The sequence below is a fragment of the Puma concolor genome, chromosome E4 (genome assembly GCF_028749965.1).
Source record: "Puma concolor isolate L17-30 chromosome E4, mPumCon1.1.hap2, whole genome shotgun sequence".
Lineage (NCBI taxonomy): Eukaryota > Metazoa > Chordata > Mammalia > Carnivora > Felidae > Puma > Puma concolor.
The window spans coordinates 55,861,925-55,889,767 of NC_141683.1; the positions used below are offsets into that span (position 1 = coordinate 55,861,925).

General features: G+C 37.8%; 1 protein-coding gene across 7 annotated transcripts in view; it reads right to left on the bottom strand.

The window, feature by feature from the left end:
- DNM3 (dynamin 3) overlaps window positions 1-27,843 on the bottom strand; it is a 570,520-nt gene that overhangs the window by 93,867 nt on the left and 448,810 nt on the right. For 5 of the 7 annotated variants that reach the window (XM_086693434.1, XM_086693431.1, XM_086693433.1 and 2 more), the window contains 2 exons: window positions 20,147-20,258; window positions 11,941-11,952 (listed from right to left, as the gene is read on the bottom strand). In XM_086693434.1, the coding sequence (XP_086549560.1) occupies window positions 11,941-11,952; window positions 20,147-20,258 (124 nt within the window). The remainder of the gene's footprint in view (window positions 1-11,940; window positions 11,953-20,146; window positions 20,259-27,843) is intronic. The other 2 variants (XM_086693435.1, XM_086693432.1) reach the window with 1 other exon arrangement.

A 27,843-nucleotide genomic window follows, 5' to 3' on the forward strand; every position in this document is an offset into this window, starting at 1 on the left:
AGATTCCAGCTACACCTGCCTAAATAACCCAGAAAACCGCAGAGGATTAGCAGAACGGAGTCGCCGGAGCCAAGCGCAGACGAGAGGCCCACGGAAGAGGGTAGGAAGGGCGGCGAGGCGGTGCGCGCTCCACGGACTGGCGGGAGGGAGCCGGGGCGGAGGGGCGGCTCGCCGGCCAAGCAGAGCCCTCGAGTCTGGCTTGCAAAAAGCGGAGGGGCCTGACGGACTGTGTTCCGACAGCAAGCGCGACTTAGCGGCTGGGAGGTCATAAGTTAACAGCTCTGCTCAGAAAGCGGGAAGGCTGGAGGACAAAGGGAAGGAGAGCTGCTGAGCCCCCTGACGACAGAGCTCAGTTTGGTGGGGAACAAAGGCGCTCGCCAGCGCCATCTCCCCCGCCCATCCCCCAGCCAAAATCCCAAAGAGAACCAGTTCCTGCCAGGGAACTTGCTCGCTCCGCTCAAACACCCAACTCTGCGCTTCTGCGGAGCCAAACCTCCGGCAGCGGATCTGACTCCCTCCTGCTGCCACAGGGCCCCTCCTGAAGTGGATCACCTAAGGAGAAGCAAGCTAAGCCTGCCCCTCCTGCCCCCGTGCACCTTGCCTACCCACCCCAGCTAAGACGCCAGATCCCCAGCATCACAAGCCTGGCAGTGTGCAAGTAGCCCAGACGGGCCACCCCACCCCACAGTGAATCCCGCCCCTAGGAGAGGGGAAGAGAAGGCACACACCAGTCTGACTGTGGCCCCAGCGGTGGGCTGGGGGCAGACATCAGGTCTGACTGCGGCTCCGCCCACCAACTCCAGTTATACACCACAGCACAGGGGAAGTGCCCTGCAGGTCCTCACCACGCCAGGGACTATCCAAAATGACCAAGCGGAAGAATTCCCCTCAGAAGAATCTCCAGGAAATAACAACAGCTAATGAGCTGATCAAAAAGGATTTAAATAATATAACAGAAAGTGAATTTAGAATAATAGTCATAAAATTAATCGCTGGGCTTGAAAACAGTATAGCTGACAGCAGAGAATCTCTTGCTACAGAGATCAAGGGACTAAGGAACAGTCACGAGGAGCTGAAAAACGCTTTAAACGAAATGCATAACAAAATGGAAACCACCACGGCTCGGATTGAAGAGGCAGAGGAGAGAATAGGTGAACTAGAAGATAAAGTTATGGAAAAAGAGGAAGCTGAGAAAAAGAGAGATAAAAAAATCCAGGAGTATGAGGGGAAAATTAGAGAACTAAGTGATACACTAAAAAGAAATAATATACGCATAATTGGTATCCCAGAGGAGGAAGAGAGAGGGAAAGGTGCTGAAGGGGTCCTTGAAGAAATAATGGCTGAGAACTTCCCTGAACTGGGGAAGGAAAAAGGCATTGAAATCCAAGAGGCACAGAGAACTCCCTTCAGACGTAACTTGAATCGATCTTCTGCACGACATATCATAGTGAAACTGGCAAAATACAAGGATAAAGAGAAAATTCTGAAAGCAGCAAGGGGTAAACGTGCCCTCACATATAAAGGGAGACCTATAAGACTCGTGACTGATCTCTCTTTTGAAACTTGGCAGGCCAGAAAGAATTGGCACGAGATTTTCAGTGTGCTAGACAGAAAAAATATGCAGCCGAGAATCCTTTATCCAGCAAGTCTGTCATTTAGAATAGAAGGAGAGATAAAGGTCTTCCCAAACAAACAAAAACTGAAGGAATTTGTCACCACTAAACCAGCCCTACAAGAGATCCTAAGGGGGACCCTGTGAGACAAAGTACCAGAGACATCGCTACAAGCATAAAACATACAGACATCACAATGACTCTAAACCCATATCTTTCTATAATAACACTGAATGTAAATGGATTAAATGCGCCAACCAAAAGACATAGGGTATCAGAATGGATAAAAAAACAAGACCCATCTATTTGCTGTCTACAAGAGACTCATTTTAGACCTGAGGACACCTTTAGATTGAGAGTGAGGGGATGGAGAACTATTTATCATGCTACTGGAAGCCAAAAGAAAGCTGGAGTAGCCATCCTTATATCAGACAAACTAGACTTTAAATTAAAGGCTGTAACAAGAGATGAAGAAGGACATTATATAATAGTGACAGGGTCTATCCATCAGGAAGAGCTAACAATTATAAATGTCTATGCGCCGAATACCGGAGCGCCCAAATATATAAAACAATTACTCATAAACATAAGCAACCTTATTGAGAAGAATGTGGTAATTGCAGGGGACTTTAACACCCCACTTACAGAAATGGATAGATCATCTAGACACACGGTCAATAAAGAAACAAGGGCCCTGAATGAGACATTGGATCAGATGGACTTGACAGATATATTTAGAACTCTGCATCCCAAAGCAACAGAATATACTTTCTTCTCGAGTGCACATGGAACATTCTCCAAGATAGATCATATACTGGGTCACAAAACAGCCCTTCATAAGTTTACAAGAATTGAAATCATACCATGCATACTTTCAGACCACAATGCTATGAAGCTTGAAATCAACCACAGAAAAAAGTCTGGAAAACCTCCAAAAGCATGGAGGTTAAAGAACACCCTACTAACGAATGAGTGGGTCAACCAGGCAATTAGAGAAGAAATTAAAAAATATATGGAAACAAACGAAAATGAAAATACAACAATCCAAACGCTTTGGGACGCAGCGAAGGCAGTCCTGAGAGGAAAATACATTGCAATCCAGGCCTATCTCAAGAAACAAGAAAAATCCCAAATACAAAATCTAACAGCACACCTAAAGGAAATAGAAGCAGAACAGCAAAGGCAGCCTAAACCCAGCAGAAGAAGAGAAATCATAAAGATCAGAGCAGAAATAAACAATATAGAATCTAAAAAAACTGTAGAGCAGATCAACGAAACCAAGAGTTGGTTTTTTGAAAAAATAAACAAAATTGACAAACCTCTAGCCAGGCTTCTCAAAAAGAAAAGGGAGATGACCCAAATAGATAAAATCATGAATGAAAATGGAATTATTACAACCAATCCCTCAGAGATACAAACAATCATCAGGGAATACTATGAAAAATTATATGCCAACAAATTGGACAACCTGGAAGAAATGGACAAATTCCTGAACACCCACACTCTTCCAAAACTCAATCAGGAGGAAATAGAAAGCTTGAACAGACCCATCACCAGCGAAGAAATTGAATCGGTTATCAAAAATCTCCCAACAAATAAGAGTCCAGGACCAGATGGCTTCCCAGGGGAGTTCTACCAGACGTTTAAAGCAGAGATAATACCTATCCTTCTCAAGCTATTCCAAGAAATAGAAAGGGAAGGAAAACTTCCAGACTCATTCTATGAAGCCAGTATTACTTTGATTCCTAAACCAGACAGAGACCCAGTAAAAAAAGAGAACTACAGGCCAATATCCCTGATGAATATGGATGCAAAAATTCTCAATAAGATACTAGCAAATCGAATTCAATGGCATATAAAAAGAATTATTCACCATGATCAAGTGGGATTCATTCCTGGGATGCAGGGCTGGTTCAACATTCGCAAATCAATCAACGTGATACATCACATTAACAAAAAAAAAGAGAAAAACCATATGATCCTGTCAATCGATGCAGAAAAGGCCTTTGACAAAATCCAGCACCCTTTCTTAATAAAAACCCTTGAGAAAGTCGGGATAGAAGGAACATACTTAAAGATCATAAAAGCCATTTATGAAAAGCCCACAGCTAACATCATCCTCAACGGGGAAAAACTGAGAGCTTTTTCCCTGAGATCAGGAACACGACAGGGATGCCCACTCTCACCGCTGTTGTTTAACATAGTGCTGGAAGTTCTAGCATCAGCAATCAGACAACAACAGGAAATCAAAGGCATCAAAATTGGCAAAGATGAAGTCAAGCTTTCGCTTTTTGCAGATGACATGATATTATACATGGAAAATCCGATAGACTCCACCAAAAGTCTGCTAGAACTGATACATGAATTCAGCAAAGTTGCAGGATACAAAATCAATGTACAGAAATCAGTTGCATTCTTATACACTAACAATGAAGCAACAGAAAGACAAATAAAGAAACTGATCCCATTCACAATTGCACCAAGAAGCATAAAATACCTAGGAATAAATCTAACCAAAGATGTAAAGGATCTGTATGCTGAAAACTATAGAAAGCTTATGAAGGTAATTGAAGAAGATTTAAAGAAATGGAAAGACATTCCCTGCTCATGGATTGGAAGAATAAATATTGTCAAAATGTCAATACTACCCAAAGCTATCTACACATTCAATGCGATCCCAATCAAAATTGCACCAGCATTCTTCTCGAAACTAGAACAAGCAATCCTAAAATTCATATGGAACCACAAAAGGCCCCGAATAGCCAAAGTAATTCTGAAGAAGACCAAAGCAGGAGGCATCACAATCCCAGACTTTAGCCTCTACTACAAAGCTGTCATCATCAAGACAGCATGGTATTGGCACAAAAACAGACACATAGACCAATGGAATAGAATAGAAACCCCAGAACTAGACCCACAAACGTATGGCCAACTCATCTTTGACAAAGCAGGAAAGAACATCCAATGGAAAAAAGACAGTCTCTTTAACAAATGGTGCTGGGAGAACTGGACAGCAACATGCAGAAGGTTGAAACTAGACCACTTGCTCACACCATTCACAAAAATAAACTCAAAATGGATAAAGGACCTGAATGTGAGACAGGAAACCATCAAAACCTTAGAGGAGAAAGCAGGAAAAGACCTCTCTGACCTCAGCCGTAGCAATCTCTTACTCGACACATCCCCAAAGGCAAGGGAATTAAAAGCAAAAGTGAATTACTGGGACCTTATGAAGATAAAAAGCTTCTGCACAGCAAAGGAAACAACCAACAAAACTAAAAGGCAACCAACGGAATGGGAAAAGATATTTGCAAATGACATATCGGACAAAGGGCTAGTATCCAAAATCTATAAAGAGCTCACCAAACTCCACACCCGAAAAGCAAATAACCCAGTGAAGAAATGGGCAGAAAACATGAATAGACACTTCTCTAAAGAAGACATCCGGATGGCCAACAGGCACATGAAAAGATGTTCAGCGTCGCTCCTTATCAGGGAAATACAAATCAAAACCACACTCAGGTATCACCTCACGCCAGTCAGAGTGGCCAAAATGAACAAATCAGGAGACTATAGATGCTGGAGAGGATGTGGAGAAACGGGAACCCTCTTGCACTGTTGGTGGGAATGCAAATTGGTGCAGCCGCTCTGGAAAGCAGTGTGGAGGTTCCTCAGAAAATTAAAAATAGACCTACCCTATGACCCAGCAATAGCACTGCTAGGAATTTATCCAAGGGACAGGAGTACTGATGCATAGGGGCACTTGTACCCCAATGTTCATAGCAGCACTCTCAACAATAGCCAAATTATGGAAAGAGCCTAAATGTCCATCAACTGATGAATGGATGAAGAAATTGTGGTTTATATACACAATGGACTACTACGTGGCAATGAGAAAAAATGAAATATGGCCTTTTGTAGCAACGTGGATGGAACTGGAGAGTGTGATGCTAAGTGAAATAAGCCATACAGAGAAAGACAGATACCATATGGTTTCACTCTTATGTGGATCCTGAGAAACTTAACAGGAACCCATGGGGGAGGGGAAGGAAAAAAAAAAAAAAAAGAGGCTAGAGTGGGAGAGAGCCAAAGCATAAGAGACTGTTGAGAACTGAGAACAAACTAAGGGTTGATGGGGGGTGGGAGGGAGGAGAGGGTAGGTGATGGGTATTGAGGAGGGCACCTTTTGGGATGAGCACTGGGTGTTGTATGGAAACCGATTTGACAATAAATTTCATATATAAATAAAAAAAAAATTATAGCTGCAGTAATCCAAACTGTATGGTACTGGCACAAAAACAGACACATAGATCAATAGAGCAGAACAGAAAGCCCAGAACAAAACCCACAACTATATGGTCAATTAATCTTCAATACTCTTCAATACTCTTCAATTAACCTTCAATAATGTGCGAGAATATGCAATGGGGGAAAAAGACTGTCTCTTCAACAAATGGTGTTGGGAAACCTGGATAGCTACATGCAAAATAATGAAACTGGACCACTTTCTTACACTGTACATAAAAGTAAATTCAGAATGGATAAAGGACCTAAATGTAAGACCTGAAACCATAAAAATCCTAGAAGAGAGGACAGGCAGTAGTTTCTCTGACCTTGGCCATAGCAATATCTTTCTAGATAAGTCTCCTGAGCAAGGGAAACAAAAGCAAAAATAAACTCTTAAGACTACATCAAAAGAAAAAGTTTCTGTGCATCAAAGAAAAAACCAACCAAAGTAAAAAACAACCTACTGAATGGAAGAAGACATACAGATGGCCAACAGACACATGAAATGATGCTCAACATCATTCATCATCAGGGAAATGTAAATCAAAACCATGAAGAGATATCATCTCATGCCTGTCAGAATGGCTAAACTCAAAAACTCAAGAAACAACAAGTGTTTATGAGGATGTGGAGAACAAGGAATTCTTGTGCACTGTTGGTGGGAATGCAAACTGGTGTAGTCACTGTGCCAGACAGTATGAAGGTTTCTCGAAAAATTAAAGACAGAATTAGCCTACAATCCAGTAATCGCATTATTGGGTATTTACTCAAAGAACATGAAAACACTAATTTGAAGGGATATATGCACCCCTATGTTTATTGCAGCATTATTTACAATAGCCAAACTATGGAGGCAGCCCAAGTATCCACTGATAGATAAATGGATATAGATGTGAGATATATATAAACATCACACATCGGAATTCAGCCATAAAAAGAATGAGAAACAAAACAGCAAACAAAATGAAACCAAGAAACAAACTCCTACCTATAAGAGAACAAATAGTTAGTAGAGGGGAGGCAGGTAGAGGGATGGGTGAAAATAGGTAAAGGGGATTAAGTATACACTTAAATTGATGAGCACTGAGTAATATATGGAACTGCTGAATCACTATATTGGATCTCTATATTGTACACCTGAAATGAATATAACACTGTATATTAACTACACTGGAATTAAATTAAAAAAAAATACTGTGAGAGAAAATATGTCAAAGCTGTGAAGACAAAATTATTCTCATTCCTCATTAACTAGAGTGAAGTCACTTATTTTGGACACAACAGAGGAAATAAAATATATAAATTAAGCCCCAAGAACACTTCAGAAGTCCCTGTTCTATTTGTGAGCTTTCTGAGCAACGGAACAATTCTTGCTTTTCTGTGAGTCTATTTGGCAAGATCAATAAATTTAGGAACATAACATAGATTCCAACTCACTTTCAAAGTCTTCTGCCTCCAACTGAACTGCCCTTTTATCCAATGGATTAAGATTAAAGTCATAGAGTTCAAAAACTAAGCATTAAGCAATGCTCTTTTAAGACCAGTTTGTCAAAAAAGAACCAAAAGTTTATTGGTGTTGCGAAGGTTGAAACAGACAATTCATTTTTAGATGCATATGGAACTGAAATTAACACTTTGAGGCTAGTGAGTTTTCATTTGTTCTTTTCATTTTAATGATATTCTTTATTGGGTTATGCATAAATTAAGCAAATTTGATGGGCTCTCCTTAAATCCTAGGGAAATACATTCGCTAATCAGCTTCTCTAAGAAAATCAAGGAAAGCATATACATTTTTCAAAGAAAATAAATAGCCCTAATTGAGCTGACTATATCTACACTTAGATATAGTCAGACTATATCTACACTTAGAGTGTTCTGATTTGCACTTATGCATTTTAAATATTAGAAAGGAAATGTACATTATGATACTGTACTGTTTGCTTCTTTACAGGTTTGGTAATGGGTTTTCAGTGTCTAGATACAGTCTCTCACATATGACCTATGGCAAAAATTTAGGAGTTGAAGGTTGGCACAGGAGACGAGACAAATTATCATGGATTTAATATCTATGTTCTTCAGTGTGATATATTTTGGGGACATTTGATCTGGCACACTCTATCTTTGTAAATGACTGCTAAAATCCAGTGGATCACCAAAAGAAATACTCTAGGTAGTAACTACTTTTCCCATTAATGGAGACCAACAATGTCTAGACATTGTCTACTTGTCTTCTGAATGTTTAGGAAATCACTAGACAAAGTACTTAAATGTAAAACAAGAGTTTAAATCTGATTTTTCTTTCTTCTCTTCTTATATAGCAAAGCCCTCCAATGTGTACAACATTATTGCATTTAACCTAACCAGGAGTTAATAAAGACTTAGTTTTTAAAAAATTGTTTTAGCCTGTTTGGTTCTATTTCTCCTTTTCAAATACTCCTTCTCTCTAGTCAAGGCAGTCAACTTAATACTTATGCTCGGAGAAATTTAAGAATCCTTTACTTTAAGAAGACTGAAGTAAAATGGGAGTAAATTTCTCTTTCAAAGGTAATAAAATATTCATAAGAGAAGAGATTAAATATAGTTTCTCCACATAACTTAAGATTTTTTTGAAGCATTCATTGCTGAACTTAGGATTCTTTTGATTAGTTTTCATTTATGCTTCTGTACCAACATCATTAAAAAACTTGAAAGCTTTTGTTATACAATTTTATTCTTTATTATTTCTCTACCTTCAATTTGCCTAAATCATAGATATTTAACAAAGTCTTTAATACAGAAATAAAATTTAAGTCTCTTAAATTCCTTGAAATGCCTGCCAAGACAGCGCATCAAATTAAAGAAGGAAATTAAATGTCTACTCTCCAGGACAAACCATGGAGATTACTTTTTACCTGAAGGCCTCTGTTCTGCAAATGACATTTGACTTACATTTGTGTACAACAAATTAAGGAAAAGAACAAAAACGACCCCCGTTAATGTATGTATTTCTTCACATTCCCAAAACTGACTCAGGAAATCCTAGACTCTTGTCTCCCTCATGAAGACATGGACTTGGAATCCATGGTTCAGGGAAACCCCTCTAAGGAGGAGACAGACTCTACCCTAACCAATGTAGAGTATCACTATGCCAACAGGAAAACATTTTCAAAAGGAAAAATAAGTAACGGGCCTGTAAGGAAATTTTTTTTAGCAACTGTGATCTCCTCACGAAAGGAAAATTTGCTTTGCTTTTTAAGGAAAAATAACAAAATACATATAACTGTTCAAAGAGAAATGTGAACCTTGGTGTTTCGTTCCATCATGATATAAATCTAAATGTGCATCTATTATAAAAGTTTGTTTTCCTGGAGTTTACAGGTTTAGCTCCCAAATTCTAAGCATAATCTAAACGCGGCCAAAGCAGATCAGTTTAGTTGTTATTGAGAAAATGAATAGTAAAGTTGTTCCATACACCTCAGAATATACATGTGTGGATGTGTGTATGGATGTGTGTGCATTACATCTAATGTACGTGGGAAGATGAATCCATTCATCCTGTTCATCTAAAGAAACATTAATTTAGCAGACTTCATTCTCTTTAGAGTCTGGTTAATATGATAAATAATAAAATGCCATTCCATAAATAAACAATTAGCCATTGTGAGTCTAAAATGAGTCACCTTTTGCAGCTGGCTCACGTATATGGCAGGCAACAAGTTAGGTATGTTGCCTTGGGGACAATTCAGAATAAGCATTCCAGAATTAGAGGGAAAAAAGAATCTCATATTCTCCTTTTGAAGACTCCAGACCTATACTCTGGAGACAGCACAGCTTGTATTCCAGTGTTTTCCATTTATACTGAAACTCTAAGCTAAAGGAAAATAGCATGCAGATGTGCTGTTTGTGATTCGAGGAGGCTCTTTCGTGCCAGAGTACATGGTCAGTATAATGATCATATTTTAAAAGTATTAGCATTACATTTTTTCACAAACTATCACTTATTCCTAACATAAACAATGAAAAATTAAGGCCTAAGGGCAATAAATACCAGCACCTCCAATGTAGCCACTCTTCAACTAAAAATCAAAACAGTCAGGGCTTGCATCTTTAATGCTCTTCAACTGACACTCTGGCACCTGAAGATACTCCCTCAGCATTAGACCAGGTTTTCATGATGCAGGTGGTGGCTCCAGGTGCCTGAAGACCCTCTAGGTTGAAGGCGGCTTCCTCCTAGAAGCTCCCTTATGAGCAGCAGCCTTACAATTTGGGGGTTTTAGTGCTCACTGCATTGTAATTATTTGAAAATCAGTAAACTCTATTAAACTGAACACTGCCCAGAAGAACTTGACCAAGCAAGACACAATAAACGGAGAACTCCTGCTATGGAGAAGTGTTTTCTTTGGGGAATTTTACAAATGCCTTTAAGTCATCAGTGAGTCACTAGTGAAAGAGGCAAATCATAAATGCTTTTCCAGTGGTCTAAGGGTTAGCACCTCCCCCCAAATGTCAGCAGCTGGTTCCCTGATCTTCAGCATGCACAGGCTGGGTATTCGTGCACTCACAATTAGCTCGTGGTACTTAACAAACAAACAAGAAATGCAGCATATGAAATTCTAGATAGAGACTCAATGTAAGTGAACAGACCAGACCAGACATGGTTATTATTCAAGAGCTGAAATACATTATATGGTATAAACACTAAACTGGGGGGTTTTATATTTTGTCCAAAGGTTTTTTTCTAGTAGTGGTAGTATTAGGTAGAATATTATCCTTAACTTTGTGTAAGAAATCTCTAATTAATTTCGTAAGCTACCTGCTATATTTAAAAAGTGACCTATTAGTGAGCTGAGTTCACCACCTTGCTTCTTCACAAATGCCTATCTTGTACTTTTCTTGTATTATTTTTAACTTTATTAAATATTATTACTTGGGCCATAAGTAGTTATATCCAGATATAAATTTATAAAGTGACACATTTTCAATACCAACCATTTACTTCAACGTATTCCATAACAGCACATTCCATCAAATTAAGCTGCAAGATTTCCCACATTTGTTTTACATTCTATATGTATGGCTTATGAATAGCAATTTTGATGAATTCCAGCTGCTTTAGATATGCAGGCAGCCCCTTATAGAACAGATCTTTTCAATTCTTATTGTATTCAATGAGGCCCATTTTATTAAGTGGGCCACCTGGTAGGATAAAACACTAATAATTCTCCACAGAAAAAATGAAAAACAAATCACCCTGCTAAACTTAAGACCATCTTCCCTAACTATGTTACTATCATATAACTAATATAAGTGAGAAGGAGTTCTAATCCTTTGGAAGAACTGAATTTAAATTTAAACAAGCCAGCAACCTTATGAATGACTCAATTGCTCGTTTATCTAATTACAATAACAACATTAAGATAATTTTCACCATTGGTGTGTGTTGCCTGGTCTCACAAATCTATCGTGCACACTCAGTCTCCTCCTCCATCCCCCACACCCTCCCACTTCCGTCCAGCTGGAATACATCAGGGTGCAGAAGCCAAGTCAAATGTGAACCCCACCCTCCTCCATCCATTTTAAGGCACCTTCAAAGCCAGAGCACTGATCTAGTTCAGTTTCACCAGCAAAGCCAGCCATCCTGCTATTTAAGACTCCAGTTTGGGGTTTTTATAACTGCACATTAACATGAGAGCTTTGATTTTTGGTCAGAAACTTCAGCTGCACTGGGTTTCATCAGACTGTTGTACCCTTTCTGCAGAAGAGTCCTTATTATTAAATCTTCATAATCTTTGCTCTCGGTGTCGACCTCTCTCCTCATACCATCAACCTTTCTGAACTACCATTCAATAACCAACCCTAAAGAGCGTAACGTTTCCCTTCCAAAAGGCCAAAACGGAACCGCCATTATGCATGTTTTCTCCTTTGCACACCCTGTATCATTTGTGCACTGTCGCAGACAACAGTCATTACAATGTGCACAAAAACGCTCTGGCCAAGATACATGCAGCGGGGGAGGCGGGGTTGGAGAGAAAGAGGAGCTGCGATAGGACAAAGAACTTACTTTGTTGTTCCCCTGTGCACGTAGCCGCAAGGAAAAAAACAAAAAAGAAATATGTTAAACATAAACTTATTTAAAAATTGTAAGGTTTTTCATGCTAGAGCAAAATCAAAACAAATAATTTAACTATTCACTGACATCCCAGACACACACACAGCACCCCGAGCTCATGGACAAGTCAAAGAATCCACTTATATTAAACGAAATCATGTATTTATAACAGCAGAAAATTATGACAGAGATTTCCCCCCTTCTTTCTGCTCGGAATCCTTGGAGTATGGGGACCTGGCCAAAAAGCACTGGTTTGAATTGGTAATAAGTGAACTGTTAGCATGAACGGCAAAATAGTATGTCAGCTTGCCCTTTCCTGACAGCCCCTCCTCCAACATGCCAAGCAGTGGAAAATTTCATCAGCCAATGCATTTTTAAACAAACACTGCATCCTTGGTTTCAAAGAAGGTGGAAAAAGAAAGGAAAAGAGAGCAGAGGAAAGGAGTGGGTGGTTCTGGGGAGACAGGGTAAGCAGACCAAGTTACGACCTCCATCTGTACCATTCCTCTACTTCATAAATTATGTGTTTTGTCTTGGGTTGGCATGGGAAGTGAAAGCTGTATAGTGGGGATGTGGCCAAAATAAACACTGGTCCACATTCAAGAAAATGGGTCTGGAAAGGTTAGTCACAAAAAATGTAGTCGTTTCTAAAAGAGACACTCTGGATAGAGACACAGAGAGCAGCCAGCGACAGGCGGCGGGCAAATGGGTCTCCTGTTTCAAACTGGAGCTGCAAGAGTATGATTTATATCAAACAATTTAACGCACATATGGCTTAAAAAAATAAAATGGTGATTCATTACTCCCAGGGCAGCCGAGTCCTTGCAGGGTCAGATCCTGTGGGGAAGACGTGATGGGATATGGGCAGGGAACAGATCTGAATTCGTCTCACAAGGGGCCCAAAAGGAATTTCTCGCTGAGATGCGGAGTTGAAGAGAGCTGGTAGTAAACTGTGTGCATCTGTGGAGGAGGCTGAACACAGGCTGCAGTAACAGGTTGGGCTGGAGATCTGGCATTTACTTTTAAAAGAGGATGTGGAGGGAGAAATACTCCACACAGAAATTTTCAGGAGAGGGGCAATGCCAACTGGTGACCCTGGGGAAATGTCTAATCCGCGGACCATCACGGCCATCATATTTAACAATGATATCAGTTTAAAGACACCGATACAATAGTGTAGAGAAGCTTCTGGGCATTGTGAGTTGCCATGATATAACTGTTAACATCACTGGCTTCTACGGAGACATAAATAACGGTATAAGAATGAATGAAGGGGGGAGAAAAGAGTCTTTGTAAGGAATCTGCCAACCGTTCAATAATGCAGTAAAGATCCCCACAGAGTTTTATCAGGAATAAAATACTATTTTAGAGAATAACAAGACCCCGGTTCTCCAAAGAAGTGCAATATTGCTGAAAATACCTCAAACAGATGGAGTTTATTGAATTCCACAGCAGTGCAGCTTTTGATCTATCAAATAAGTTTCAGGAGTTCAACCAAGTATTTTTGCACATTAGGGAATGACTGGCTTCTCTGCTCAATGGCAGATGGTTCTGTTTGTGGTGGCAACAGTGATGTCACAGAGTAGGGGGCCTTGATCCTTAAATATGAGAAACATCCATGTGGAGGACATGGTGTGGCTTTGCCATTTCTTGTTTCCTTCAATCATTTCCCAATTGTCTATTCTGAGAGAGGCATAACAGTCATGAATGGTGAACCATAAATGTTTTATAATTCCTTCCACTACACCGTGTGGCAACAGTTTATGTTTAGATCACAGCAAGTACCTCCACTGAAGAAAAACTAAACTCTTCAGAATTGGTCATGTGGCCGCTCGATGTTCTGTGGGAAGCACTGCTGAATAAGCTAAGAATAAAGTGATGTGTAGTCAGACTCAGCACGGGCATCGACAGTCTTGTGTTATTAGATGGCTGAATAAATAAATGCATAGGAGTGGTCATCCCGTACTAATAAATATTTACGGAGGTCTGGGGGCATTCCTCTTCTCTCCCTAGAATGACACAGAGACCCTCCCCCCAGTTGTTATTTGCCACAGAGAAAAGTTCAGTTTTAGAGTCTATCCAAAAGGAATTTCTGAAGTCCCCAAAGACTTCATTTATTGAATGCTTTCAACTTCCAGAGCAGTCCTATTAATTATAACTGGGAAAGTCTTGAATTCAGGGGTATATGAAGTTTCAGGTGTTTCACTTTCTACTGCCATTTTTCATCACTTAAGGAATCATACCCTACAGGCGCCTGGGTGGCTTAGTTGGTTAAGCTTCTGACTTGGACTCAGGTCATGATCTCATGGTTTGTGAGTTTGAGCCCTGCGTCAGGCGTAGGCTCCGTGCTGATGGTGCAGAGCCTGCTTGGGATACTTGCTCTCTCCTTTCTCTCTGCCCCTCCCCCACTTGTGCTTTCTCTCTTTCAGAATAAATGAATAAACTTTAAAGAAGAACAGAGGGGCACCTGGGTGGCTCAGGTCATGATCTCGTGGTCCATGGGTTTGAGCCCCGCATTGGGCTCTGGGCTGACAGCTCAGAGCCTGGAGCCTGCTTCGGATTCTGGGTCTCCCTGTCTCTCTGCCCCTCCCCCACTCACACTCTGTCTCTCTCTCTCTCTCTCTCTCTCTGTCTTTCAAAAAATGAATAAATGTTAGAAAACATTAAAAAAAATGAACAGAAATCATACCCTCTAGGGGAGGACCATCTATCTATACAGTCAATGGAAGTCTCTTAAGAAGCTCTGCAGTATTTAATTTAACAAATAGGCAATACTGAATTTGCACCAAATTTATTTCCAGGGCATCCGCTACTCTACAGTTGTCTGCTTTCAGATAGCCAGCTGGCCAGTATCTGAGGGCAGGCTTGTGAATTCTCACTTTCCCTGACAGCCCCTCAGGCTCACTCCTGACTGACAGATTTCTAAGCCAGCCTGTCCACAGGGCAACATGACTCCTGTGGACAACAACAACTCTGCTTCCTTAACCAACAGGTAAGGAAATTCTCCCTCATTTGCCTAAATCCCACTAATCCTTTGCAAAGAAAAAGTAACTACTAAACTGGGGAGTGCAGCTTCATGGACCATTAATGATTTTCAGCAATAATAATAAAGGCTACGTGGCATTGAACACATTCACTCAGTTGCAGGCACCAAGCTAGATGTGATATGCAATAGTTCTCATTCAATCCTATAAAATCACGCAGAGGAAGGTATCGTTATTTTGAGTTTAAAAAAGAATACACAACTGACGAGTTAAGTAACTTGCCTGAACCACAGGGCTAATAAATAGAAGGACTGGGATTCAAATATGAGATAGATCTGACTTAAAATCTACTTCATTTCACTGCACACAAAATGTTCCAAAGAATTTGGAATCCTTTAATGTCATTTATACTTTCAGTCCTACTATTAGCTGACAAAACTGTGCCAAAAGATCAGTCATTTTTTATACCTTGTTCTTTAGATTTTAATCAAATTTCCATTTATTTGTATTCACACTTACTGATGCATGCACATAAATTTTTACTATAAAATAACTTTTAAAAGTTCTTTAATTGTAGCCTACAATACTGATATACACACACTTTTTATCTGTTTCATTGGTTTAAAAAAAAGAAACCAAACCAAAATACTATTAACTAATTCCATTAGAAACATCTTTAATTTGAAATTGTACAATTTAATTATTTAATATAAAATTTTATAGTGGTTATAATTTCAATTTAATGACCAAAGGAAATAGAAGTTAAAGAAATAAAATTCCGCTAAACCCAAATTCAGATTTACATATATCTTTAAAGTATTGTGGCTTCTCAAAAAGATCAGGTGACTGGTAGAATGCTAAATTCGTGGCTCAGAGAGGTTATGTGTAAGTTCAGTGTCATATTGGGAAACTGAATCCAGGATGCCTCATTGAGGGTCACATATTATACTGTTCAAATAAGAAGTCTACATTTTGCTTTGGATCCAGAACGATTAAGGGGCAAAAGGTAATTAGAAAATCCACATGGGAATATAGATGGGCTGTTGCATTTTATATATTCGCTATAGTTTCTACCACATTGTAATTATTTAGTTGCATCCCTCATTTCCACTAGACTTGAAACTCTTATAAAGTAAGAACTGCATGTTTTTTATATTTGAATTTCTAGAGACCACCATAATGGTGATGGATGAAGGGAAGGAAGAAGGGAGAGAAGAGAGTGGAAGAGGAAGAAAGAAAGAAAAAAAATCTGTAGAAAACTCCAAAAGAAAAAAACAGGTAATAGAACATTATGATATGAATGACATAAAAATATTCTTCATGTGGACATGATAGAAAAGATATGATGGGGAAAAGCGTGTAATAAAAAAGTGTGCAATCTTAGTTGGAAAAAAAAATGTATCCAAAAACAAAATGTGGAGGATGGCTGTTTATCTAAATGAGGCTGAAATTACACAATTTTTAAAAATAATCTTTGTAGATTTTTTCCAATAAAAATCTCGTATAAAAAGCAGAAAGTTTTGGGGCGCCTGGGTGGCGCAGTCGGTTAAGCGTCCGACTTCAGCCAGGTCACGATCTCGCGGTCCGTGAGTTCGAGCCCCGCGTCAGGCTCTGGGCTGATGGCTCGGAGCCTGGAGCCTGTTTCCAATTCTGTGTCTCCCTCTCTCTCTGCCCCTCCCCCGTTCATGCTCTGTCTCTCTCTGTCTCCCAAAAAATAAATAAACGTTGAAAAAAAAAATTAAAAAAAAAAAAAAGCAGAAAGTTTTGAGTCTTGACTTATGTCCATGTATGACAAATGTTTCATTATTAGAATAGAGATTGATTTGCTGTCGACTCAATGGTTTATTGGTACAAAACCCAAATGACCCTCCAGAAGTCCTAAAAATTTACTTACAGAGAGACATCTGTTACTAGGTTAATCTGACTTTTTCATCAAATCTAAGTTAGGAATAACTGTAGCTAAAAGTATCCATCCCTCCAAATCTAAGCATGTTCACAAAATGAATGTTTACATAAGCATTCTACTTAGATTGCTTTCAGTAGTTAGCTGCCATTTAAACATCTGAAAGTCAAGCAATCGTGTAATATAACCTCTACAACTACATGGTGCGTAAGAAATGCAAATGTTGTTTATGATGAAAACTGAGAAAAGCAATGTTCATGGCACACTGCCAAGTTTAATTTCCTGTCATGTCTTTGGCATACAGTAAAAAACCCCTTTGTCTTGATCATCCAAGCAACTGGACCAAAAGTGTACTTATAAACAGAAATGATATTAAAAAAAGAATCAAACAGATCATGTGGGACAACCCTAGATTTGCTTAAAATTGAGCATTCTGATAAAAAATAGCAAATGTTTCATTGAGCGTCTTCTTTCTGTAGAGCTATGGATACATGAAAATCCCAATTTATAAAAACAATTCACCAGGGATAGGTAATTTTGCTTTGCCAAGACAGTTTTCCCTCATAAGAGATGTATTGCATAATTTCTTTAAATACCAAAATTGTCTAGTATATTTAAGATAAGTTTGGCAAAATCATGACTGAAGAAAACATTTTCACAAACATTACAATTGCATGGTAGGAAGACACACACACACACACACACACACACACACACACCACTAATATATAACCAATATAATATTTTATATAACCAATTTTCTATTATTTGGTAGATAGAAAATAGCATAAACTATTTATGATCTCACTGGGCTACATTATAATATTTACAGTGTTTTAGCTCTCATCTTAGTAGGCTATGATGAAAATGATAATTATCATCATCATTATTATAAATATATATTTATTTATTTTAAGAAGGGGGAGGGGCAGAGAGAGGGAGAGAGAGAATCTCAAGCAGGCTCCATGCTGTTAGCACAGAGCCCAATCTCAAAAGTCTAACACTTAACCAACTGAGCCACCCACGTGCCCCACCATCATTATTATTATAAATAAAAAAAGAGTGCTTGCTTGTGTCCACCATATTCAGTGCTTTCCCTGCATTCTCTCACTTTATCCTGTCAACCAAGCTATAGGGGACTCTTGCTATTTCCATTTTAGAAATGGGAGTTTTGAAACCTAAAAAAAGCTAGGTAACCTTCCTAAGATCTCACAGCTTCTATGTGAATTTCTGGAATTTCAGTCTAGGTAGTTTGACCCTAAAGCCTGTGCTTGAACACACATGCTCTACACCTTCTCATAGTACCCAGCCTTATAAGACTTTTAAAAATGTAAATCTTATGTCACTAACTGGCTTGAAACCCTCTAATGGCTTCCCATCTCACTCAAAATAGAATCAAATGCTCACCACTTCCTTCAAGGCCAATACAATCTGCCCTTGACCACTCTCTTGGAAACTATCAACCACTTCTGTCCTCCCTCATTATCTTCCGGACTCACTGATTTTTTGCTGCTCCTCTAAGACACTGAGCTGGCTTTGCACTTGTTAGTCCTCTCCACAAATATTCTTCTTCAGACTTCCATTTCATTTACTCAACTCTTCACATGGGGCCTTCTCTAATCATCTTTACTAAAATAAAGCTTGCCTGCCCTTTTCTCACTGTCTGTCCCTTTAATATTCTTTATTTTTTTTACAGACTGTATCGTGCTCTTAAAATCCCACTATATAGTTATACAGTTATCCATTCACTTGTTTAATGTCTGCTCCTTGGGGGTACGACCTTACTGTTCACCTCTGTTGCCCTACTGCCTAGAGTGGTGCCTGGCAAAAAGCGTGTGCTCAATACGCTTTTGTGGAATGAATGAATTAAAAATTAAGTATATGTCCATTTTTAATACAGAATGTTTGTGAAATTGAACACACTACCATCAATGGATAGGGAAGAGTAATAAGAAATGATCAGAATTAACAACAAAAGTAGAAGTGGTACTCTGATTTTACAAATGATTTCTCATGTGCAGTTTTTAGAGTAGCATATAGCTATGTAAATATGTATGTACACAACTGATAAAATTTGGACAATTATGGAAATCATATAGACACCTCTGTACTTGGATATCACTAGGAAAGGGGCTTGTTGCACTTCACATGGGAGAGCATAGGGTTATTGTGGGGGAGGGGTCATTGTTTTAGGTGCTAACCAGACAAAGGTAGGTTGGGATAGGGTTAAGAGGTCTATGTGTGAGCTAAATAACATCAATGAGAAGAACATTTTGGCATAAATCCTCAATGACTTACCTCTGGAACTTGGTTAAATTCCAATGCAACCTCAGGGATGTGGTCAAGTCTAAAGTTCCCCTAGAGACGCCTCATTTCCGCCCCCCCCCCCCCCCCCCCGCCACCGGTGCCCATATTTCAGGCTCTCCTGAGAAGACTCTTCGTATTTGGGGCCTAGAAATGACCTGACTTGTCCTATAAACTGATCTAGAGCCAAGTAAGCACCAAAAGGTCAAGCTGGACTAAATCCCCAAGGCTGAGTCTCTGAACTTTTGTTCTGAGCAGACACCTGGATAGTGCAGCATCTCAAGGGGAACAGTGAGTAAGCAGTGAGAGCCACTCATTCGCAGAGTCTGCTTAATGGTGTGTGTACATATGTTGGGTGGGACTTTTGAAATTTAAATCCAGACGTTTTCCAAACAAAGTCTGTTTATTAACTTGAACGAGAGAAGTGACTTCAAATACTTGAAGTGTATTTATAAAGATAAGTAGGAATTGCGATAGAATGTTTTTCTTCTTTCACACTCCAAACGCCATTAATCAGAATTTGAATGCAGATATAATTTTGGATTCAGGTACTACAGACATAGTGAAAGGAATTTTATAAAAATAAGTATATTTTTAAGGCTATGAAATAGTGTTATGACATGATATATATGCCATGGCTATATGAAGAATGTTATAATCCACTATATGACTACTGGGACAACTGTGGAAAACCATAAAAAAGCCATATAAGGAAAATAAAATTTTAAATTAAAACAGAGAAACTCTCTCTGTGTCTGAGATTGGATATATTATGTTTTATGGCAGAGTAGGACATTTTCTCTAACAAGTATATTGATAAACTTCTTAAAATAGAACCGAAGGGAGAAAAAGAAATATGAAGCGAATTAAGTCAAAAGAGAACTAGTTTCTCCAGTATATAGTATGTAGAATTATGTCTTCTTAAACATGGTTAATAATTGTAAAATAATAGTTATATGCAACTTACTAAAGATTTATCAGGATAAACCCCAGCTCTTAGTAGAGATGCCTTCCAGCTGTCCACATCCTCCTGTGAGTCACATGCCAGCTCAAGGAAGCGATAGTCTTTGTATACATTCCTGGAATTAAAAAAAAATCATACTTTCAGTTCTGAACCAAATTCAAAATGATTTTATATCGCTGCAGACAACGATGATACAAATGACAGTCCACGTGGATACTTCTCTGACAGTCACTGGAGGAAAACAAAAGCAATTCACTATATTTAAAATAATTAGCACATTCCTATATTATTATATAATCCTTTTTAAACTTTAAGGAATTCAGAGCCCCTTGTACTGCTAAGCAATAAGCAGTGAAGGAAACGCAAATGCTCTCAATATGACACACTGGATGCCAAGTGAGAGGTGTTCCAGGGGAATGGATTTGCTGTTGCCTAGTGATTAATCGATTTTCTGAAACTATTTTATAAGTCTAAATGGCTCATAAAACTGTAAAAGGTATGGCAATAATCTTACAAACTTAAAACACTAAATTCGATTCAAAACAGAAAGGCTCATCGATACTGTGAAAAGAAAAAACAAAACATCAACCAGTATTTAACAGAGTGAAATGCCTATAAAGTGCATATTTACAACTGGGACAATCCTGTAATTTTCTTTCTTTTCCTAACAATAAAAGGATACATAAGATGAAATACATGCCCATTTAGAAAGATTTGGAAACTAGATAAAAGTCTAAAAATGGTGACAATCATCCATTTTCCACTGTTGATAGATAAACATTTCTTTATACTCTTGTTCTATCAATGTTTCACACAGTTGAGGTCTCCTCTACCCACTTCTGTTTCCCTTTCTCTCTCTCAATTTTGTGTCTTTATTACTATTATTACATTATGGCCATTTACTTATGCCATTACATCTTCATAAACATCAAATTAGAATGGTATAATATTCATTAATATAAATGTATGATAATCTACTTAACCTCTTTAAATATTAGATAATTAAGTAATTTCTTTTTTTATAATCATAAATAATGCTTAAGTGAGTATTTTTATCCATAAGCCTTTCACATCTACTAATATTATTTTCTGAGGATGGATTCCTATAAAAAAGTTACAGGATCAAAATTACAGTCATTTTTTGGGGCGCCTGGGTGGCGCAGTCGGTTAAGCGTCCGACTTCAGCCAGGTCACGATCTCGCGGTCCGTGAGTTCGAGCCCCGTGTCGGGCTCTGGGCTGATGGCTCAGAGCCTGGAGCCTGTTTCCAATTCTGTGTCTCCCTCTCTCTCTGCCCCTCGCCCGTTCATGCTCTGTCTCTCTCTGTCCCAAAAATAAATAAACGTTGAAAAAAAAAATTAAAAAAAAAAAACAAAATTACAGTCATTTTTTAAGATACTCATATGCATTATCAATTACCTTTCCAGCAGAGATCATCCAATTTACATGGATATTAGTGGTATACAAAAATTTAAAGTCTTTTTATCTTCTTATTCTATCCCAAGGTATTCTCACTTATGCCTAAGAGCCTTAGTTTATACTGAAACTCAGATAGCTAACAAATTTATCTCTTTTGCCCAGGACTGCCCTAGATTCACAGTGTTTACTGACTCCTCCACATGAGTATCTCAAGGGCACATTGACATGAATGACTGAATTGGTGATTTTAACTTGACTTCCCTACCTTCCACACTCTTATACCCTCTTTCATAAACCACCTAAAAGTGTACTTCCTGTACGCTGACCACCATCTCACTGCCACCCTCCCTCAAACATTACAGTAGCCTCCTCACATGGCTCCTTTAAATTTGCTCTCCACACTTGGGGCGCCTGAGGGGGCTCAGTCGGTTAAGTTTAAGTGTCAGACTTTAGCTCAGGTCATGATCTCACAGTTCGCGGGTTCAAGCCCTGAGTCGGGCTCTGTGCTGACAGCTCAGAGCCTGGAGCCTGCTTCGGATTCTGTGTCTCCCCCCTCGCTGTCCCTCTCCCACTTGTGCTCTGTCTCTCCTTTTCTCTCTCAAAAACAAAACAGTGTGGAGTGCTCTCCACACTGAATCCTCGTGATCCCCTGAAAATGTGAATCAGATATTTTTACCCATGGAGTAAAACGCTCCATTAGTCACCTGCTTTTAGGGAAGGACTATACTCTATCATGGCCTATAAAACCCTGCAGTCTGGCCCCTTACTGTTACCTTCCTCTCCAGCTTCTTTTCACACTCTGCTCTCCTTTGCTTTTTCTGCTCCAGCCACGCTGACTGTCTTTGGCTTCCTCAAATGTGCCATGCCTACTCCCAAGGTCTTTGAATACACTGCTCTCTGCCTGTAGTTCTTTTTTTCTTCCCTCCTTGCACAGTTAATGCTTTTTCTTTCTTGGAATCTCAGATCATATTTCTATTCACCTTTCCTTCATATATTAATTACAGTTGTGAGTTCAGAATTATAGGAGTTATTTTATTTATTTATTTATTTATTTATTTATTTATTTATTTATTGTCTATCTTTCCAACTAGCCTACAAGCAACATTAGGACAGGGAATGTATCATTTTCATGTTTATTATTTTATTCCCAGGGGATTCTGGAAAGATGATGACTTAATTGTGCTCTGCTTCCTCTCCACTTCTAACTTAGGTCAAACACATCCTTTTTTCTTAAGTCAAGCAGATATCAGGACTGGTATTCAGGTAGAGGGTGTGAACTAGATAGTTGTACTTTCTTGCTCTGTGCTGAACAAAGCTGTGGGGCCACAGCAAGAAAAGTCTAAGGCAAGGACCAGCATGTAGGAGCTCTTTGGTAGGGCTGTCCTTCAATGATCACAGGATCCTGGGTGTACCTGAGTTTTCTCTATCCTAATGCAGAAGAAAGGCTACCTCCTGGTGTCTCAATGGGTAACTGGCAACTTGCATATTTTGGGCCATGATGACTGAGATGTCTGTGCCCTCCCACCTTCATAGGACCAGTCCACTTGAAGTATCCACCAGTTGGACCTGCGCCACAATGAACAAAGGAAAATAAAAGGACATCTAATAAGGAGGTATAATAGCCAGAGAAAGCATGAATGAAGAGAGAAATCAGAACAGTATATCAATACGGAACTGTCAGGGGAAGCAGAAGAATAGTATTTGAAGAGGTAGAAGTACAACATTAAGAAAAAACTTCCTGGAACTAGACAAAAGATTTTAAGTTAAAATATTTAGTAGATGGAGGAGAGGATAATGAACATTGAAATCAGAACTGGTAGGGTTCACGATCTAGTAGGAGAATTTTAAAAACTGAAAAGAGAGAGAAGTTATGAAAGTGTGGAGGAAAGACCCAGAACATCTAACCTGTAAATAAAAGGAGATTCAGAAAAAGAAAAGGAAGGTGAGGGGAGAACAATAATGAGAAAAAGAAACTACTGTTTATAAAAGAATCTTATCCTGGTTTTTAGAAAGATCTGAATCTACACATTTTAAGGGCTGTTTCATGTATACTTGATGAGCAAAGATACCACATGGACATATGTTAATACAATTCTTGAGCTCTGAGATAAAGAAAACATGTTCAAGTCTTCTGTAAAGAGACAGCAAGTTGCTTAGAAAGAAGAAAGAATTAGACTGGCACTGACTGAACGCTCAAAAGGTAGAAGGCAATGAAGTAACACTCATGGACTCTTAAGAGGCTGCAGAGACCTACAACTGGCTGGGCTATCACCACACACCTCACCTGTGGGAGTTGCCTAAGCAGGGATGAAGTTACAACAGAACCAAATGAACTCGCAGAGCGTGTTCAAGATGAGGGAAGACAAAGAGGAGAAAAACAGTGGTGAGCAACAGCACTGGCGACATCCACAAAGTCAAATAAAAATAAATAATGATAGCCCATCTGAGAATATGCAGTGTAAGGGCTAATGAAAGACTCTTAAAGTAAAAGAGACACACTGCAACAGGAATTCAAATAGTCTAAAGGTTGGGGGAGGGTAGGAGGAAATCAAAAATGCTCCCCAGGTCTTCTCTGATGGGTGCAGGCGCAGAGAGTAGGGCAGCAAAGGGATCCCAGGGGTCTCACTGTTAAAAGTGGGTGTGGGGGGAAGTAGGAGAAGGAAGGGTTTGGAGGAGAAATATTTGGTAATTTACCTCATGGAATAATAGGGCTATGCACTGGTGATGAATGTAGATGTTAATGAAATAAAAAGTACAGAAAAAAAGGAGAAATTAATAGCCTTTTGATCAAGTAAAAAAAATTAAAAAAGGTAACAAAATAAGAAATTTTAATAAGATGGCAGGAATAAATTTAAGTATATTAATTATGAAATTAATGACAGTAGACTGAATTATTTCAGCTAGTCAGTTAAATTAGGTTTATAAAAGTTACATATTATTTGGAAAAATAAAGAAACAGGCAAAAAGAAATCAGGCACAAAACAAAGAAATACAAATTCAAGAATGGCAATATTAATAACAGACAAGATGGAATTTAAAAGTACTGAACAGGATAAGTAGTTTAAAAGCACTAAACAGAATTAATAGAAATATTATTATACAATAGTATAAAACACAATTTGTAAAGACTGGAAAATACTCATAAACCTTTTTTGCACCAAGTTACATAGTAGGTAAGGAAAGGAAGCAAATGCTATTAAAATTGCAAGATGAACTTGTAGTTATTATATGTATACAATTAGTTAAAATATAAATATAGAAAAAAAAACTAATATGACTGTTTTCAAGTTGTGCAAATGTAATGGACCAAGGTAAGTAAGCAGATAGAAGATAAAGATTTTTCATTAGCCATAAAACATTTACAAAAATCACTCTTACACTTGCACCTACACACATACACAATGCCAACCTTAAGAAACTTTTAAAAAGAGAGATTATATAGATCACATTCTTTAATCAAAAAATTTAAAAAAAGAAAAAGAAAAAAAAGAATTTCTAAAAAAAGAGACCAAAAAAACCCCTTAAAACATATTCTTAGATAATCCTTGTATTACAGAAGAAACCAAAATTAAAATTACAAATTATTTAGAAAGCAATAAAAAATATAAACACATTGTATGCAACCAATGGAACACAGTGAAGGCTACAGGAAAACTTAAGGCCTTAAATATTTTCATCATTTAGAGAGAGGAGGAAAAAAAGTCAATATTCAAAAAAGAGTTGATATTCATCTACGGGGATTATAAAGTTATGATAAAAAAATAAGCCAAGAAGAGGAATTAACATAGATTAAAACCAAAATTAATAGGAAATATAAAAATAACATAAAGGATAAAGACGTCCACAAGAATTTTACCCTTAGAAATAGATAATATAACACTAATTAAGGGAGAAAACAAAAGTATACAAGATCACAAATAAGAAAGGATAGGATACATAATCACAAATAATCGAGGAGATGGAAAAAATCAAATATTATATGCAAAAAAACCTATGGCAAAAGTAAGAGCCTAAAGGAAACTAATAATACTCTAAAAAATATAAATTACCAAAATTAACTCAAAACCCAAGTGGCTTTTACAAAACACTACTAGGCTATACTTCCAATAACTTAGATATGGGAGAATATTCCATTCATGTTAGGAGAAAGCCTATAGACAACATAGGAATACATTTTTTAAATTAAGAAAATGGAAAAATCTTAATGAATAACATAAAATAAGATCTTCATAAATGGAAAGTCATATTTGACTGTGTTGTTTTGATTACTCTATGTTGTTAGGTCTTACAAAGTGACCAGTGCTAGTAGGTATTCAATTAATATTTATTGAATAATGAATATCATCACACCCATAAAAATACTGACCATCATCCTTAAAATACCTTTACAAATTTTATAATATAAAAGTGATTTTCCATCAAGGTTTAATATTTTTGCTAAGGGGGTGGGCATTTTTACACATTTATGCCAGTGATATTCTTTGTTCTGATTTCATTAAGACATTTTTTTGTCTATTATTGGAATGATTTCTTTTAATTTCCATTTACCTGACATATCTTTGCCCTTCTTTTACTTTTATCCATTTGCTTTACTGTTAAAAAAGATATATTGGTTATAAATGCCAACAGTATAGTTGGGTTTTATTTTTCATCCCAATCTGAAAAGCACCGCCTATGATTGGGAAAGTTTGAATCATGTTTATTTCTTGCCATTGCTGTATGCTTGGTTGTAGTTTTGTCATTTTGATAAATGCTCCTTACTATTTCCGTTGCATATGTTGATTAATGAACTGTCTTTTTGGCTTCTATATTTTTTTAGTGGCTTTCATTTCTACAAGTAAATGATTATTTTCTTTCTTTCTTTCTTTCTTTCTTTGGAAACTAATTATCTTTAGGTCTTCCAAATCATTCCTGAGTTCAATTATATATATATATATATATATAATATATATAAATTACATATAATATATAAATATATATAAATATTAATATTAATATATAAACAAATATAAATAAATATAATATATATAAATTCCTTTTTGAGGAATTTAGAAGTATTTACTTCCTGCCACTTTATCTCCTGCCTTTGCTAATCTACCTAGAAATACTGACCTAGAATATTATTTCTGAATTATTGTTTTCACATCTAAGAATCTTTTTGTTTTTGTTTTAGTATTTTATTTTGTTACACTTAAGCAATTATTTAAATGGAGCTCTATATGTTTAACTTGAATAAATATTTATCATCAGGCATTTTCCACCTGGACTTCCCCATTTGTAAATTCTTACTTGGATTCACTTTTTGAATTGGCTTCAAAGTAGAGTTGGCTATTTGGATTTTGTGTTGGCACAGTATCCACATTTCTTTCATTGATTCAGTAAGGAGAATAGAAGTTTCTTTTCGTTATCTTCCTGTTTAGCTCCATTTTTCTTAATCAAGGTAAAGCATGCAGTGGTTACTCATAACATTTCAATCCAGTTCGCTCCCATGAGTTTTGCAAATAGTTGATTAACATTGCTACTTTCCATCTCCGTTGTATATGATCTTTTGGATATAGCAATGGATGGAGAAGGGTAAAAGAGAAGCTTCTAATTTTTCACTGTCTTAAAAAGCGAAGTCATCTCATTTAAACTCCATTAGCCCCTGCAAAGTTGGTAACAGAGCTGTTTTACAGTTAGGAAACTGAGATTCAAAGAGATTAAGTCAAGATCACATAGCATACAAAAGGCACAACGTGGGCCAACCACAGTCCTTGGCATATGGCCTCCACAAAACAAATATTTGTCAAATGAATGGAATGAATGAATAAATGAATGAATGAATGAACGAATGAACCATGGAATGAACTTGGACTGTGTTTATCTTTAAAACCAACTTTTTAATGTTTGATAGAATCCTTACCTTTCCACAGAAAACCTAAGATAAAGAAGTTTGAAGGGACAAAGCACAACCAGCAGAATGAGTACTTTTAATTAAAAGTGGGACATATTTAAAGGAAATATAGTCTCCAAGTACAAAGGTTTATTGTTGAAAAATTTGAAAGGTCGTATCTTTGCTACAGGGCAGAAAGGGTAATAGATTATCTTGATAGAAATCAAAATTCACCAGTTTTTAATTTTCTAATTACCTCTACCATAGCTTTTAAGCTACTACTTAAGTTTCCATTTGAGGCATTTCCACTGCACAGTATGACTCCCTTTAAGATGTAAAAGGTATGGGGAAGGCAAATCTGGACAAATGCCATGGGGGTTCCTGGCCAGCTGGAAAGCACAGAAAGTAGTG